The 18,631-nt window shown below is 40.5% G+C and overlaps 1 protein-coding gene across 3 annotated transcripts in view; it reads right to left on the bottom strand.

The window, feature by feature from the left end:
* Positions 1–18,631, bottom strand: part of DOCK2 (dedicator of cytokinesis 2) — a 325,179-nt gene that overhangs the window by 87,799 nt on the left and 218,749 nt on the right. For all 3 annotated transcript variants that reach the window (XM_040344676.1, XM_040344678.1, XM_040344677.1), the window contains exons 30-35: positions 16,042–16,120; positions 12,646–12,746; positions 10,376–10,434; positions 7,736–7,884; positions 3,550–3,635; positions 2,375–2,531 (exon numbers count right to left, since the gene is read on the bottom strand). In XM_040344676.1, the coding sequence (XP_040200610.1) occupies positions 2,375–2,531; positions 3,550–3,635; positions 7,736–7,884; positions 10,376–10,434; positions 12,646–12,746; positions 16,042–16,120 (631 nt within the window). The remainder of the gene's footprint in view (positions 1–2,374; positions 2,532–3,549; positions 3,636–7,735; positions 7,885–10,375; positions 10,435–12,645; positions 12,747–16,041; positions 16,121–18,631) is intronic.

Raw genomic sequence — 18,631 nt, 5'->3', positions numbered from 1 at the left:
TCCATTGTCATTGGACAGTTTAACCCACCCTGTTTTCCAAGGATGGGGGGGTGAGTGTTTTGAAGTGAGAGATTTAGATAACATGTGCTCGAATAAAGTAGTCTGGTGGTTTTTACCCTACACTAAGGTGTTGTCTGGTGACTGGGGTGGGGGGTGGAGAGTCTTGGATGGTGCTGGTTCTGGACAGAGGAAGCATTGAAGACAGACCAAGTTTTGCTTGAGGACAAGGGTTCATCACAAAAGGGTTAATTGCATAGATGGAAATCCATGTACAATGTGGTTCAACAATTAAGTATACTGGAATCTAGTGATTTGGTTGAGAAGGGGTCACAATGAGGAGGATATATAAACTCTGTTGCCGAGCCGTGCAGTCACCCCCCTATGACATGAAACACATCGGGACGTGGCTACGTGGCAACCACATGTGACATCAGGCCATTGATTCAGGAAGTGCGAGCGGCCACTCTGATCCATTAAGGGATGATGAGATTGCAACACTGACGCCTGGCACTGGTTTTAATTATGGGCTTGTTCTTTTTAGTGTTGATGTAAGTGTATTATTTATAAAAAATAGCAGGTACCTTAATGTTTTTACATTATTGGTGGTGTTGTCTCTATTTTCCTCTACACGTGGATATCTTCATGACATCTGGATGGTGACTGGAGTCTTCATGCATTTTTATATCAGCATTAGCGTTATTTGCCAGTGATGAGAATGAATGGCAATACCATCTGGTGAGTTTTATTCTTAAGGGAGTGGAACCTGCATAAACACTGCGGTGGAGGACATGCGGTATATGTTTTCATAGTGATACACCACTTTATCACAAATTTTAGACTTTTACTTTTCAAGGTAGTGTTTGGTCTTTTAATTATGTTTCTTGCTTCTTTCATGGTTGGCTTTTTTGGGTCCGACCCACTGGTTCTGTGTATTATAAAAGGGACCTGAGAACCTGAGTACACTAGAGCTAGTGAGAGAGAGCAGTTGCTGCTGTTACCATTGCTGGAGTACGTCTTTATAGCATGCTGAAATATGCCGAGACCAGAGTGCCATTTAATGAACATCTGGCTTCAGGATCCTTCTACAGTCTAAGGCCCCTTTCACACGGGGCGGATCAGTAATGATCCGCCTCCATATGCTCCGTATGCTCAGCAGGGATCGCTCCGTTGATCCCCGCTGAGCCGGCGGATGACAGAGCGGTCCCCGCACACTGTGCAGGGACCGCCCTGTCTTTTCTCTTCTCTCCCCTATGGGGGGATCGGATGAACACGGACCGTATGTCCGTGTTCATCTGATGCGATTCGCATACGGAAGGAAAAATAGGGTTTTCTTCCATCTGCAGAATCGGATCATTGCAGAGACGAACGAGATTGGGTGTCAGTGGATGTTCATCCGCTGACACCCGCAATCTCATAGGGACCAATGTATGTCCCTTTTTCATCCACAAACGATCCGCAGGTGTGAAAGGGGCATAAGGGGGATTGCTGGCACCTGCAGTCTGCCCTGAAGATGCCAATCCTGGATATTGCCATCATGGGCTCAGCAAGTTATGGACGCTATCCTGTGTATGTATACTGGAGCAGCCACAAGCTAACGATTCGTTTAAGGAAAGACTGTTGCTCTTGTTCTACTGTCAAGCCACAATATGTAAGTAAAGCTTTTGAAACGTTGTCTTTGCCTGGTTTGAAGTTACTCAAGAGGTGTAATGCACGTAACTGGCACATTTAGTCAGCTGTTCTTGTCAGCTAAGCACGCTGACAGCAGTGTAAGAGTTAACACAGCATGAAGACACAAGGGTAACAAAGGTTTCTCTAGCAGCCTTTCATAAGCATGTACATGTGACAGGTGGGATAGCCCCTTGCAGAAGGAGTTGTTGTCAGCACTCTCTCTCTGAGAAGGTTGTCTCCCGTATCAACAGGAGCAGATCAGCACAGCAGAGGTCCCCAGCCTGTGCACAGGTATAGAAGAGTTACTGAAGTGCACAGGTGGAGTGCGTGCTGGGTGCACGGCGGGACCCCATACCATTACTGGTAGTGAGGTAGCAGTGATATGCTGGACAGGTGGATAGGGTATTGTCTCTGAGTGTACCTCCTAAATACAACAGCGACTGTGGTGGTGTTTAAAAACATCAAGAGAGTTATCTGGAGTTTAGTCGTCTGTTCAAGTATAGGTACCCCATGTGTAAGGCAGTGACCCTATTCAAAGTGCCTAGCTTAGCCCAGAAGATCCCACTTCGGGGTAGGCCTCTCGTGTGACCCTTGCTTGGCATCCAATGAGGGAAACATGGAGGAAGTGACCACCACCCTACCACTACACTGTAGCCCCTCTACGATCTTTTTGATCTTGGCTGGCATAAAAAATCATTCGACTCACCAGTAGGTTAACTGTGCAACTCATGCGGTTGTCCTTGCTCTCATCAGTTACCACTGCTCTGTAATCCAATAATCTTTCCAAAAGGCCTTTTATCAGTGTTACAAAATTACTGACTCCTTTAGTTATGGATGGATACTTTTCAGCATAATCCTGCAATCTGTAGAACACAATAAAATATACTATCAATATCAAGATAGCAACAGAGCCTGTTTACCTGATCACAGATTAGTTCAAACAATTAAGAACCCAAACATGTCTTATTTTTAAAAACATGTCTTAGGCCTCGTACACACGACCATTTTCCTCGACAGAATCCATCAAGAAACTTGGTGGCAGAGCTTTTTTGCCGAGTAAAACGGTTGTGTGTATGTTTTTCGTTGAGAAAACTGTCGTGGAACTTGACGAGAAAAAAAGGAGAACAAGTTCTCTTTTTCCTCATCGGGAGTCTCAATTTCCTCGCTGTGTTCCTCGTCAGGCTGGTTTTCGACGAGAAACACGTTCGTGTGTATGCTTAGAAACCCGCACATGCTCAGAAGGATGGCGCCAGTGGAATCAAACTTCCCCTTTATAGTGCCGTGGTACGTGTTTTTCGTCACCGCGTTTGAGAACGACGAGATTTTGTCTTGACAGTGTGTACGCAAAGAAAGCTTGTCAAGGTTCTCGACAAGCCTAACAAGGAACTCGTTGAGGAAAACAATGTTTCATTTACGACGAGTTCCTCGGTCGTGTGTACCAGGCCTGATATTTAAAAATTCAAACCTTGATCTTGTGCCAACTATACTGCTTACATTTTAGAGGCACTAAGGAACAGTGAAAGTTTTAGATGTAAAAGGATTCTTGGCCCTGGATATTGTATATTGCATCAATTGTCCAAGACTATTATGTTTAGGTAATCATGGTGCTAGGATCAGTGACATGTTAACAAAAATGTAACAAAATCCATGCTACCAGAGATAGAAAAGGGCCACATTATTGTTATGAGAGCTATAACAACACTGAGACCAGATCACCAAATGTTCTTTCATGTTATAGTTACAAGATATGTTTACAAGTTACGGTACATACAGCTACTTGCTTCATGCTGCAGCTTCATATTACAGAAGCCATGGCAGGTATAAGAGCTAAAGCAGAAATGGAGCATGCTTGTGAATTTAATAAAATATGCATTGTCTCACATGTTTTCAAAAAGCTGCATGTACTGCCAGTCTCCACGTCCTCCTTCAACTTCTTGGTCCAGTTTCAGTATTATTTCATTTTCAAACTGTAAATGAGAAGTACATCATGACTGTTAGCTTTACCAAGTTATCCACATAAGCTTCACAGAGAAAATCAGTGTATTACAACATACAGTGGAACCTCGGATTGCGAGTAACACGGTTAACGAGCATTTTGCAATATGAGTACTGCATTCTTAAAATTCCTGACTGGATTTGCGAGTGTTGTCCCGCAAAACAAGCAAGATTCAAGCCACAGTGTGAAATATCGCGTTTGGCCTGAGGTGGGGGGGGGGGGCGCTGGAAGCTAAAAGAATCCGAATGGCGCCGATCTGAGCCGTTCGGAAATGCTCAGATAGACTTGGAAATACTCAGTTCCCAAGCCTTTCCAAGGTTTGCGAAGGTCAGCCGAGCTATGCTCGGGCTTTTTCGTGTGTTTCGGGGGCTCTCCTGTGCCCCCCACCTCTGGCCACATGCGGTATTGCATGCCATTGAAGTCAATGCGGAACACATTTTTTTAGTTTCCATTGATTTCAATGGGGAAACTTGCTTTGATATGTGAGTACTTTGGATTACGAGCATTCTCTTGGAATGGCTTATGCTCGTACACTGTACATGCTATTTGAGAATATGGAAAATATTAGCAATTAGCACACAAAAAAGGGGGAAAGAAATGGACACGCAAGTAGAACTTTAATCAGATGTTGCAAGCTATTGACGAGCTTTAGTACCTAAGTCTTGAGGGAACTGTTTTACAACCAGAGTGGTCAGTTTTAGCTGTGGTCCATCACTATGTCCTGTATCAGTCAGCTATAGTAAACATCTGGCCATCTGACTCTGCTACAGAGCACTCCATAGCAGCACAACACCGTAAAAAAAAATTGCGCTCATTTGGTGTGAGTAATCAGAAGAAGGCATCAGATGAAGGCATCTGAGTCTCTGGATATGGTGGTGGGCGATTAGCCACATTTGGGAAGAGGAAGAACTTAAGAGAATGAGGAAAAGGCTGTAAAGGCATAAAGACACCAGTATAACAGCATAGAGGGACATTAACATCCAGGATGCACAGAAGCATAAACATGATGTGGGGTGAAACTTTAAGGGCCTACTGGGAGCCTCAAGATGGAAGCAGGAGGACAGAAGTGGAGTGACCTTGGGATCTCAGCAGCTCAGAGGATAAACTTGTGGTGAAGTTTTGGAGGCAGCAGCCATAGGGACACAAGGCCACAAGGGAGCCTTAACAAAGGGACTTTGCAGTATGCACTCCCCCCTCCAGTAGGCCACCAACATTTTTAGCTTGAAAGTGACTGATTTTTAGGTACAGTACATGCTACCACTGCTTTTCTTGCTGGACTGGATCCTAAAAAACCTGCTCAAGAGGGCAAATAGGCAGAGGAGGGGGACAGCAGTTCAGGGTAGCACACTGGGAGGTGATGTCCCACATGGGAGAGACATAAAGGGGCTTAGGGTTGGATATTACGTCTCAGATTCTAAGGTGCTGCCATTGCCTGCTGTATTTCAGTGTGCATGCTAGAAATAAGGACAGAAACCTTTACTGAAATTGCACTAAGTAGACCTGAAAATCCCTGCTTCCATTGCTCATGACTAGTGAAGGCCTGGTAACCTAAAAGTTCTGTTTATAATTCAGTCTATCCTCCTGATGGCAATTTTCTGTTTCTCAGGCCCAGATTCACGTAGAATCGCGGTGGCGTAACGTTACACCGCCGCAAGTTTTCATCGCAAGTGGCTGATTCTCAAAGCACTTGCATGAAAACTTACGCTGGCGGCCTCCGGCGTAAGCCCGCGTAATTTAAAGGGGCGTGTGCCATTTAAATTAGGCGCGCTCCTGCGCCGGACCTACTGCGCATGCTCCGTTTTGAAATTCCCGCCGTGCTTTGCACGAAGTGACATAATTTTTTCGAACGGCGATGTGCGTAGCGTACTTTCGTATTCCCGGACGTCTTACGCAAGAACAAAAAATTTTCAAATTTCGACGTGGGAACGACGGCCATACTTTATACAGCACATACGTGGGCTGTGTAAAGTTGGGGCTGCAAAAACGACGACTAACTTTGCGACGGGAAACTAGACTAGCAGCGACGTAGCAAACGCGAAATACCGCCGTGGATCGCCGTAACTACTAATTTTCATACCCGACGCTGGTTTACGACGAACTCCGCCCATCGGCGACAGAGATATTGCATCCTAAGATCCGACAGTGTAATTCATTTACACCTGTCGGATCTTAGGGCTAACTATGCGTAACTGATTCTATGAATCAGTCGCATAGTTAGGAAGACCCTAAAACAGAGATACGACGGCGTATCAGGAGATACGCCGTCGTATCTCTTTTGTGAATCTGGGCCTCAGTCTGCTGCCAATGGTCTATACATTTTTCCAATAAAAATGGGCCTGGCTTTCCTGTGTTAATGTTTCTGACTGCCACTACCTGCTGACAAATAAATAGTTTGTACTTTTTGTCTTGGGTTGCTGAAGTGGCAGTGTTCCCACTCTTAAAGGGCGCAGTTAAACCTGACAAGGGGTCCAGGGCACAATGATTTAGGTGGAGAATAAAATTGAGGTTTGGCTTCGCTGTGACTATGGATTTGTTGTGAATCCTGTTGGTTTGAAATGTATGTTGCCATTAAAAGGTATGTGCCATTTTGCTGATTTGCTGTAAAGAGAGATGATATTGAAAGCTCACAAGTTGCATATGTAGAGATTATGGATTATGGTTAGTTATGAAATTATGGATTATGGTTAGTTATGAAATTATGTTTCATTCTAAATAGCTAGCTCTTTTGGCAATTACCCCTTTACTTCCCTTTTTTTTGGAAACGAGGAGGTGGTTAGGACTTTTTTGTCTTTGATTTTACAACATTAAGTTTGTGGTTGATTGAAAGCAGTGGTCGCCTTTTGTTTTAGGGGAGAGGTAATTTTGGGATTCTCATTTCTTTTGTACATATATTGTTTTTTATTGTATGCTAATAAGACCCCTTTTTTGAGTTTGAGATGTTCAAATGCAATATTCACTGCACCACTGCATTTGCTAACCATCTATTCTTAGAGCTGCCTTATATTCTCAGCCTATGGCTTCATCGCTTGAAAGAAAACGAAGTGCAAAAACTTGGTATAAGAACTAGAAGATCTTATATTATATCACTCACATTTCTATCCTAATAGTAAATAAGTTAGTAAAACACTGATTCTTAAGTACAATTCAGCCTTATCTGGCTCAGTGAAAATGTCCTGATGCTGTCAAAGTTTGCACTGGTTTATCATCTACAGCAGGGGTCTCCAAAATGCGGCCCAGGGGCCAGATGCGGCCCTTTGCTTGCTTTTATCTGGCCCTCAGGGTAGTGTTCCTCTCACTGATACAAGACACTATTTATCCCACTGACACCAACAATAGGACACTATTCTTCCCACTGACAGCAATGATGGGGTACTATTCCTCCCACTGACACCAACAATAGGGCACTATTCCTCCCACTGACACCAACAATAGGGCACTATTCCTCCCACTGACACCAACAATAGGACACTATTCTTCCCACTGACACCAACAATAGGATACTATTCCTCCCACTGACACCAACAATAGGGCACTATTCCTCCCACTGACACCAACAATAGGGCACTATTCCTCCCACTGACACCAACATGCAGGTCCAGGATAGTTGAAAGAACTGTCATTTGGCTGAATATATCTTGAATTCACTAATTTAGGCCATAAGAGGTATATGAGAGCAGAAGTGGTTAACTTTTTTGTGTACGGGATTGTTTCCTTTATTTTAGATAAGCAATCATTGTAATGCTAAGCTGCTGAGTGCATTCCTGCACATTATATGGCTACTTACCTCAATGCTCACTTTGACTTCCAAACTAGGAATTGTGTCCATGTCCATTTAAAAAAAAAAAAATATGTGCACACCAGTAACATTATATACTATGCCAAATAACAGTTCTTTAGAACAACAAGGGGATAGGTGTAGAGAAACTAAATATTTGGGTATTTTACCAATTTTGCTTACCCATATTCTGAGCAAACTGGGGGGAAAAAGACAATCAGTAGCCCTATTTACCAAACATATTGTATTACATTTCTGTATACACTTGTACATGCATTGGCTTTGTTTTGTGTTACCTTTCTAAAATCTCCAGTTTGGTGGAATTCACAGAGCATCATATCAAAAAAGATTGGGATTGTGGCTTTACGTAATTCAGTTTCTGGTATAAGAGTCATTTCTAGAATTGGTCCAACCATTCCAGGTATAAAGCAGATCTTATGTTTATCTAGTATGAGATAACAAAAAATGTAACTGATTTGATATCATATAGTAAAAGTATTCAATAAAATGTCACCTGGTTGCTGTTAAAATGTTGGCAACACTACCCACATAAAAACATCATACTATCTGGTAAAATATGTATTTATCTCGCTGATGCTCCCTATAATAGTAAGCACTAAGCAGAAGAAATTATAAATACCTTTAATGCACAAAATAAAAAACATTTTAAGAAGTGTATACATAAACCTGGTAGTATTGCCTATCTTTCATTTGGCACCTGTATAACCAAACTAAAGATTCATATGTCAGCAGTAGACTGTAGATTTAAAGTTACTCAATAATGACAAGTAACTTATTTTCTACTGAGAACTTTCAGTTTATTTTGCTTTGTGCTCCCTTGGAGGGATTCACTCCTCTATTTTTCTTGATGGCCACTGTCACTAAAATGGAATAATGGTGGAACGTCCAATGTGTTGAGTTGTCTCCAAAACAAGAAGTTAGAGACAATCCTGTAATATTATGTAACAACTCTCTAATATAGGAAATACGTTCACTTTGGTGAGATTTCCCGTTTCCTAACTATCCAAAACTAGATGGAAACGTTTTGGCTTTACATACTGTACAATAAAGCAAAACTGTTACTGGGATAAAAACTAGATAAAATTGAACCATCCTACATCTCGTATGACCTCTTATGATCTTGAGGTCTTAATATTTAGGGAGAGTTCTTGTTGCTTGTGGTGGTGGCTAGCTTTCACACAAAGGATTCTTCCACTTAAGGATTTGGAAGTGGACTGTTTTGAATCACCTGTTACTCTAAGAAAGTTTTGTGGACTATTTTGGTTGCACTACAATATTTCTTTTCATGTTTCACTTGTTTCATTTTATTTGTTTGTATGTTATTATGCGTTATTATGTGTTATATCAAGTGGATCGATTCACATTATTCGCAAGCATAACACACTTAAGTGGTGTGAAGGGAATCTAAACTACTCTGCCCTCAGTAACTACCCAATCTTTTTGCAATATCTCAGATCTCAGGGCCCTAGGACAGACATACAAGTTGGAATCTTAGCCGGTTCAGCAGGAGATTTGAACCGTGTATGGGTAGGCTGAATGTACCAAGTTGATCAATCAACTTGTGGACAAACAGCATGCTGGGTTTTACCTGCAATTATCGCTAGCGGCTGCTCTAGCACTAGTAATAATCACTGGCTTCCTCCACCCGACCCCAACCCTGCTGGGAGAAGACAATGGCTCGGCAGGAGGGATTCTCACATCAACATTGTATGTGTTAATGGGGGAATCAAGTGAATTTTTTTCCTGTAAGGAATGAAATTTGCTCAGTGCATGGCTAGCCTTAGTGTAATTTATAAGCCTTTCCCAACCCACAGCAAGAAAATGCTTAAAGAGCTGGTCTAGTAGTCAGTATAAAAAAAGAAAAAAAAAGAGATGTAGTAACAATAATAACTGCCGTCACTTTTCTTTGTTTCTATGTTTCTACACTCACTGCTGTATCTAAAAAGTTGACTTTGGTGAGATCACAGACTTTTGCTTTTGCAGGGACAGTGTATCCAGATGTGCAATTTATCCCTCACTGCCTATGTTTCCTATTGTCCCCTCCTGATGACAACTAATAAGAAATAGCTACTGTATGTCAAACAGGCAATAATATAGACACCCAAAGAACCCAACCAAAACTATAACAGAAGAGGAATAAAGGTTTGGGACTCAAAAGTCATTCAGCTCCAGGTTTAGGCAAGTAAAAAGGGTATTTGATAGGATTTTTTTATTCCAGCAATTAGCTAAGGGTAGTGTAAGGAAGAGATTGGAAAGAATTGTTTTTTGCCTTGCATTGGGCTTTAAACTTCCCCTGGCAAAACACAGTCTCTGCTGTAAATCTGCTTCGGTTTGGGTATCCCCTTTTCAATATACTTTATCCCCAGAGCTACTCATGCTCCTTTTTCGGTGTCCTCTGCACCACCTTTACAGTTTGTGATGCTACTGACATTTGCACCACCCCACTGTCCTACCTACATTGATTATGACCTCTTTCCACTCCGTCAAATACTCTGCGCATTGCTGCTGATATAAAAGAAGTCAGTTTTGCCAATAGGTGCCAAGTGTATTATGGGGGTGCACTTCCAATATTTCTGTAATTTACATGTATGGCTATCACCATATTTTTTGTGATTTTGTTGATAATTATGGAACAATCATTTGTGAGTTTCACACACTATGAATTTCTCTCCTGCACATACTGCCCACAGTCATACCCTCTGCATTGCTCTTCTGCACACACTGCCCACCTTCAAACCCTCTTCACTCTTCTCCTTACTGCCCACTCAGACACTCCTTTAGTATTGTTTTTAAAAATCTTCAACCTTGCCCATTCAGGAATGGGCACACATTTACTAGTATATCATTAGGTGCATGTAATATGACACACTCATTTTTGTTACAAACATGCAATATTCCTTTTTTATCACACTTACCAAGTTTGTACCACATATCGCGAATTGCAAAGCCAATTAAACATCTCATGTCTTCGTACCTAACAGAAAAAAACAGATGTTTCTCTCAGTAATTTCATTAAACTGTGTTTACATAACTAGGGAATTCTGCCAGGCATCTAGGGAACACCAGAAACTATGCACAGTGGAACCTCGGATTACGAGCATAATCTTTTCCAGGAGAATGCTCGTAATCCAAAGTACTCGCATATCAAAGCGAGTTTCCCCATTGAAGTCAATGGAATCTAAAAAAATGTGTTCCGCATTGACTTCAATGGCATGCAATACCGCATGTGGCCAGAGGTGGGGGGGCGTTGGAAAGCCTCGGAAACACACGGAAAGGCCGAGGACAGCTCGGCTGACCTTGGCAAACTTCGGAAAGGCTCGGGAATTGATTAGATAATTAGATACATTTTTTTGAAACTTTACCAGTTTGGCTAAATGCATTGAAGCCAATGGGGAAGGCGAAATAAGGTGTTTTTGATAGCTTTTAAAAGGTGAAGAATGGGGGGTGTTAGGGCGCTTACCAGTATATGATAAGAAACAAAAAATATATATGTATAAAATATCTAACAATCAATAATAAAAAGTGCAATCGGCTCGCTAATAATAAATGAGTGATTGGAAACCAATAAATAAACTAGTGATGACATCAAAAAATTGGCAATAAATAGATCACACAAATATCCATGTAAATCATGTGCAACAATAGATAATTTCTTAAAGTACATAAAAGTGATAGGTGCTGATCAGGTGCATCAGAATTTGATAATAAAGTGCATCAATAAGTAAAAGTCCATTAAAGTATTAAGGAATAGTGAAATAGTCTCTCATGCAAATGTGCATTATTAAATAACAATCCAGGGCAGAATCCAACATGCAGCCCAAAGGTAATTAAAGGAATGTCCACAGGATAATTTTCAAAGTGCAGTGCTCAAGAAAATAAATCCAAAAACGTGCTCCACTCAGAATGACCAGTAGTACCAGCCTCTCACCTCTAGAAGGCTTATAATAAGCCTTAATGAATTCCCAAGTACATGTGCAGCTTTTCTTCCCTAGTACATGTGCAGGTCACTTATAGTTCCACACCAGCAGCAGCGTTTGGCCAGTGTTCAAATCCCTCCTTCCTCGGACCAATGGATTGAAGATTCCAATGAAGAGCATCAAATGTAATGGCTTCTCATAGGATCTCTGATTAAGTGGCGTGATCAGCCACGTAACGCGTGAGGAAAGCTGAGCCGTCGGTGACGTCATCTCCGCTCTCGGCCGGGAGCAGAGAAGCCATTACATTTCGATGCTCTTCATTGGAATCTTCAATCCATTGGTCCGAGGAAGGAGGGATTTGAACACTGGCCAAACGCTGCTGCTGGTGTGGAACTATAAGTGACCTGCACATGTACTAGGGAAGAAAAGCTCCGGCCATTGGGAATTCATTAAGGATTATTATAAGCCTCCTAGAGGTGAGAGGCTGATACTACTGGTCATTCTGAGTGGAGCACGTTTTTGGATTTATTTTCTTGAGCACTGCACTTTGAAAATTATCCTGTGGACATTCCTTTAATTACCTTTGGGCTGCATGTTGGATTCTGCCCTGGATTGTTATTTAATAATGCACATTTGCATGAGAGACTATTTCACTATTCCTTAATACTTTAATGGACTTTTACTTATTGATGCACTTTATTATCAAATTCTGATTCACCTGATCCGTTTGGACCGATGAAACGGACCTTCAGTCCGTTTCCATCGGTTTTGACTGACCGTGTGTACAAGGCCTAAGAGGACATCTGCATGTGGTGTGGGACATAAGGGGTAAATTCACACAGTGACTTTGACTGCTTTCACATTTGCACTTTATGACCATGTGTTCATGGATTTGGTGAAGAAGTATATTTGGAATAGACTCCCTACAACTAGTTCTGGCCAGCTCAGTAGATTATTTAAAAAAAAGAGCTGGATATATTCCTAAATGCACAAAATATAACTGGATACATTTTTTTTAGAGGTATTAGGACCAGGGGTAGTTAATCCAGGAAATATCAGATGGCCTCCTGGGGGAACATTAAGGAATCTGGAGAATTTAGTTGTTATTTTACTTTATGTTTTGCATGGCCCACTATATTTTCGGGTCAACATATCTGGTGAGTGTTTCATTTTGTATGGGTGAAGAAGGAATAAAATAAAGCTATATGGTAATAAACTGGTGAAAGAACTAATACTTCAATCTTTAAAATGTAAATGTCAACACTTACTTGTCCAGTATTTCATTTTGTTTGTCATGAGAGAAATTTTCAAGCTGTAGGGAATCTTGGGTAATAAAAGCCACTGCCAGATGAAAGTAGTTGTTCCAAAGCTGTTACAAATATAAAATGTTATATAAAAAAAAAGACAAGAATTTAACAAAGCAAAGAGGAGAAAACTAAATTATTATCTGAATTACTTTTATGATCTAAATAATTGGTATTAAAACCATCCCAAGCCATGAAATAGACAAACAATTCATTTTATAAGTTTAAACACATTTAACACACATAAAATATAAAGAGTCCTGTGAGCCTCCACTAATTTAAACTGCCTTAAAGAAGTTGTAAAGGAAAAACATTGTTTGCCTAAAATTAATGTCTGCAAGGTAGACAGACAGAATAGTGTAATGATTCTGTTAAAAAAAACTAGCAAATACCTATTAAATTCCTTCATCTATATCACCTTCGGCATTCTAGTTTCTGTTCTCTCATTCACTTCCTGTTTGCGGCGCTCGTTCATGTAAGAACTACATTTCCCAGTATGCATTGCGGCACACCCAGTAATTCACACCTCCTTGAGGTCTCTAACACGTAGAGGGCATCCTGCCACACAGATGAAGTTCCCAGGAGGGGGCGAGCACGTTACTGACCACCGCAGTAAACCCTCCCGTCACGGTGGTCAGTAAAATCAGACAAGCAGGAAGCGAACAGAACAGAGAAGAAATAGAGCAACTTCTGAGCAAAAACGAACAATGAGGAAGTGAAAAGAGGAATGTCTGCAGGTAAAGGATGCTTATTATGAAAACATTTTTTTTCCTTTACAACCCCTTTAATTATCAAAAATCAGCTGCAAGCGTTAAACATGCCTCATATATCATGCAAATGTGGATAAATAAATATATACGCTGCGCTTTCCAAAGTCATACACTATACCAGTGTAAAAAGAAACATATAAAATCTCCAATAGTGAAAAAAAAAAACAGTGGAAAGTGACAATAGTGCGATAAATGAACACATATATTAAAAATAAATATATAAAAGATGTGTATATAAAAGCATAAACAATGATGATAATTAATATAAAGTGCTGAGATGCTGCTTACCCCACATTGGTGCATGCAACCACACTATGCAGACTATGCACCAATACAGACATCATATTTTGAAACAAAAGAGTAGTGGGACTTTAAATATGCCAAATGAGAACAAAATAATAAAAAATCTATACAAATTGAATTACACATAAAACATTGTCATAAAAACAATAATAAAAACAGATATGCATAAAGAAACTTTACGATAAATACCCAAAAATATGTAAGTCTGATGGAAACATCCACTTGTAACTGGTCTATGCTTTATGTGGGATCCCACGCTTTTTAGAAGAAGTCAACAGGGGACCATACTATCTGGACAGACTGGTTATGTCAATACGTAAAGCAGTAGACCTATGCAATTCGTTTTGTTACTAATACATTTTTCAACAAAATTTTACAAATTTGTTAATTCGGAAATATTAGAATTAATGAAAACCCGTTTTAAAAAAAAAAATCTGAAATTCTAAAATCTGAAAATTTGGAAATAGGAAAATTGAAGACGCGAAGATTCAGAAATGCTAAAATTCTAAAATGCAAAAATGCAAAAAAAAGAGCGAAAATAAGAATAAAAATACAAAAATTTTTAAACCCGAAAATTCGAAAATCTCAAATAATAACTAACTAATAATAACTAATATTAACTTTTAAATTATAGGTATTGGAATTTCCTTTCAGATTTGGGTTTTAGTGAATACGAATTTATCCGAAGTTACGAATTACCAAAATAACGAATGACGCATCTAAACAAATGGAACATAACGAATTAATAATAATAAATAATAAAAAAGTTTTATTATTATTTATTGTTCTTAATTCATTACATTCCATTTGTTTAGATGCGGCATTCGTTATTTCGGATAATTCGTAACTTCGGATAAATTTGTTACGTTCACTAACTGTCAAATTTGAAAGGAAATTCCAATACCTATAATTTAATAGTTATTATTAGTTAGTTTTTATTTCGGATTTTCAAATTTTCTGATTTTCTTTCCATTTTCTGCATTTTAGAATTTCCAAATATTCGGATTTAGAATTTCCAAGTTTTTGACTTTACGAATTTCTGAATTTGCAAATTTCTGAATTTTCGGATTTCGAATTTATGAATTTTTAAATTAACAAATTTATTTGAAAAAAAAAAACGAATTTCAATACTAACGAATGACCCGAAAAACAGCATTTGAAACACAAATCACACTGTCCTCTCCCCTGCCCATCTCTCCGTCCGCCTGCCCATCTGTCAGTGTGAGGGGCCCGTGTAAGGGGCCCACCTGTCCATTCTTGCTGTGCTTAGGCCCACCTGTCCGTTCGTTCCACCACGGAGGGGGCTTTCGCCTGCTGACGACGCTGAGGGGAGAGAATGTAGAGCTTAGACTGTGGACCGTCCCACCTATCAAGAAAAAATGTAGGGAGGCGCTGGCGGACACTGAAAAAGAAAGTCAGCTGACACCAATCGAGTTAAGGGGAGGAGCTCTCTCCTCTGCGACTGCCAGGAGTCCCCATGAGGCCATGGCATCCCTGGAGGCACTGTGTGACAGAATTCTGAGGGGGTATATCGATTGCTTGACCTAAGTAAGTGACAAATTGCCAGTGCAATTGATCCCAACCTCCACCACCTTTGTCTCTTACAGATCATATCCCCTCACCACAGATCTCATCCCTACCTCCCCTCACATCACCTCTACAACAGGGGATGGGATCAATAAGTTCCACCCCCCTCAACACCACCGCTGCCATCCCCCCTCAACACCACCACTGCCACCCCCCTCAACACCACCCCTTCCACCTCCCCTCAACACCACCACTTCCACCCCTCTCAACACTACCACTCTCACTGCTGCCACCCCCCTCAACACCACCACTGCCACCTCCCCTCAACACCACTGCTGCCACCCCTCTCCACACTGTCACTGCTGCCACTCCCCTCAACACCACCACTGCCACCTCCCCTCAACACCATCGCCGCCACCCCTCTCAACATTATCACTATCACTCCTGCCACTCCCCTCAACACCATCACTACCACTGATGCCACCCCTCCCCTTAACACCACCACTGCCACCCCCCTCAACACCACGCTGCCACTTATGCCACCCCCCAAAAAAAGTGTCAAAATCATGCTTTTTCGGGAGGGCCCTGAAGTTTCTAGTCACGCTTCTGGCTATGTTGTACAATATACTCCTGTCCCCTGCACTCTATATGTTATGTTGTACATTATAATCCAGACACCTGCACTGTATTCACTATGTTGTACATTATTCTCCTGTCCTATGCACTGCACTTACTACATACAATCAATTAAAAAAAGTACCTGCACTTCAAAATTCATGTTATCAAGAAATTTCTGATTCATGGTTCTGGCAAACTTGTCAATGGCTCGCAAAAAAACCCTGAAAGAAAGAAATTATTATTGTGATTTACTAACGGAATACATTTTCTCTTAGGCAACAGAACCTGTGTTCACTTTGAATATTCAATCATGTACAGAGGTACTAAAAAAATCCTTTTTAGAAGTAATCAGATCCAATGGCCCAAATAGGAAAAATGTAAAACAAGAGAAGAGGCTGTAGAGGGAGAAGAGGAAATATAAATAGTGAAACACCAAACCAATTAACAAAATTATACTGTTACAAGCTAGTGTGATAGTAGGTTGTCTGCACAATTGCTGGAAATGTGATTCCTAAAAAGGACTGAGGTGCAGAGTCTAATGCCCCGTACACACGATCGGAAATTCCGACAGCAAAAGTCCGATGTGAGCTTTTGAACGAAAATTCCGACCGTGTGTATGCTCCAATCAGACTTTTGCTGTCGGAATTTCCGCCAACAAAAGATTGAGAGCTGGTTCTCAAATTTTCAGACGGAAAATATTCCTATCGGAAAATCCGATCGTCTGTAGCAATTCCAATGCGCAAAATTCCGACGCATGCTCGGAAGAATTGAACTTAATTTTCTCGTCTTGTCGTAGTGTTGTACGTCACCGCGTTCTAGATGTCGAAAGTTCAGAGAACTTTTGTGTGACCGTGTGTATGCAAGCTAAGCTTGAGCGGAATTCATCCATGTTTTTTTCGACGGAAAATTTGATCGTGTGTACACGGCATAAGAAGCAAACTGGCATTCACCAGTGTACCCTGCAAAGAGTGATGACTTTTTGCTGTGGGTGGCTCTCAGGTTGTGGTCCTTTGGCCAGGAAAAGCAGAATGATTTATCAAATTGATATGCAATCTCAGAAAAACGTATAAGCCAATAGCAGATTTGCTGGACAGGAAAGTGGCCATGAAGCACGCTTTACTGATCACCAGGTGAGATGCAGCGAATCCTATAGCTTCCAGTCCTGTGCAGCAAGGAGATATAAGCAGACCATATGTTTGTAGAATTACATGTGTCAAAACAGCTTTGCATGTTTATGGATCTACAAGTGACAGAAAAGCCTTGCTGCTGGTCTGTGGAACCACAAATACCTGATCAACTGCAAAGCTGTCTTGAAACAGACACCACCTTAAATACCATTAAAATATTCAATCTGTCTAATCAGATACTATCCAAAAACAATTTGAACTATTACATAAAAATGTATTTTGCCCCAGAAAATGGAACCACTTATTTTACTCTTTTTAAAGATCTCAATAGATTCATTAGAAATGTAACAGTGAGGGGTACAATAACATATTTATGGATTCTCAATTTAAAAAAATGCTGTGCCCAAAACAGGAAGGAGCTTAGTACATTTTTTGTCTCATCAACAGGTATTTTTCAATTTTTGCAGATCAATGAATAAAACATGGGGACATGTTCATGTACTGCAGAGATGTACTGCATATGCCACATATTCAATCATAGGGGTAAAAAGAGACACTTTTCTAGAGTGTTTTCATCCCTGATTCATATAATGAGTTAAAGCATACTTATTCAGGGGACTTTAAAATACAGCACACCAGCACAGAAAAATACACACAAGGTTACACAAATACAAAATCGATGATACAAAAAAACAATACAGATGTATCTTCATAGATTAAAATTAGCTTTGAACATTAAGCCAAACACATGTTTTATCAGAGCCACTGACCATTATTGTATTCACAATATTTAACATATTATTTCATTCAATGGCAACAGTCAATGCTTTATCAGGGCCACAGGCAAAATAGGCAGTAAATAATTCACATATTCCTGGTACACCAGTAGCAAGGAAGTTTTTTTTATTTTTTACCATTTTGTGACAGGACTCCTCCTGTGGTCCTAGATGTCTCCTATCATTGATCCATATTTGCCTATGGAACTATTTCCATTATCAGTACCATTTTTGAAAGATTTCTATACTGTCTGGAGGCCATTGTTCTCCACATGTGCATGATGTCATTTGTAACACAAGCCTGACCACCACAACATCTGTAATGGTTGTGTTCATTCTTTACTGCCTGTGTTGCATACTTTCATGATGAAGCATCTCTAAGTGAAAAACTTGTTCCCTGCTGTAATCAGGCGAAATAATATGCTAAATATGGTAAATGCAATAAAGGTCATTGGCTCTGGTAAAACATTATCAGGGGAATTCAATAAATCCCTGCTGACACTTTTATAGAAATGTAATCTTTTAAAATGGCTTGTGCCAGACTAAAAAATCCCTGCCGCCCATTTTGGTAAGTTTACTGACACGTTTACAAAATGGCACTATTATTGCTCATTGCTCGAGCCCACTTGAGATTAAGATGCAGCTGCGGAAACTGGCAATTGCTTGTCTCTGCTTGTTGTTCCCTCTATCTACAGTATGTTCTCTCTAAGGTGCTAAAATGAATTCCTGTGCATCTCTCTGCAGTAAATTACTGATGCTACGCTTGAAAAATTCAGCTGCATCTTCAATTTCAGTTTTCAGGGCAACAGCGGGATTAGTTGTAGAATAG

This window comes from Rana temporaria, chromosome 3 (genome assembly GCF_905171775.1).
Source record: "Rana temporaria chromosome 3, aRanTem1.1, whole genome shotgun sequence".
Taxonomy (NCBI): Eukaryota; Metazoa; Chordata; class Amphibia; order Anura; family Ranidae; genus Rana; species Rana temporaria.
This window is presented reverse-complemented; position numbering and strand designations above follow the sequence as displayed.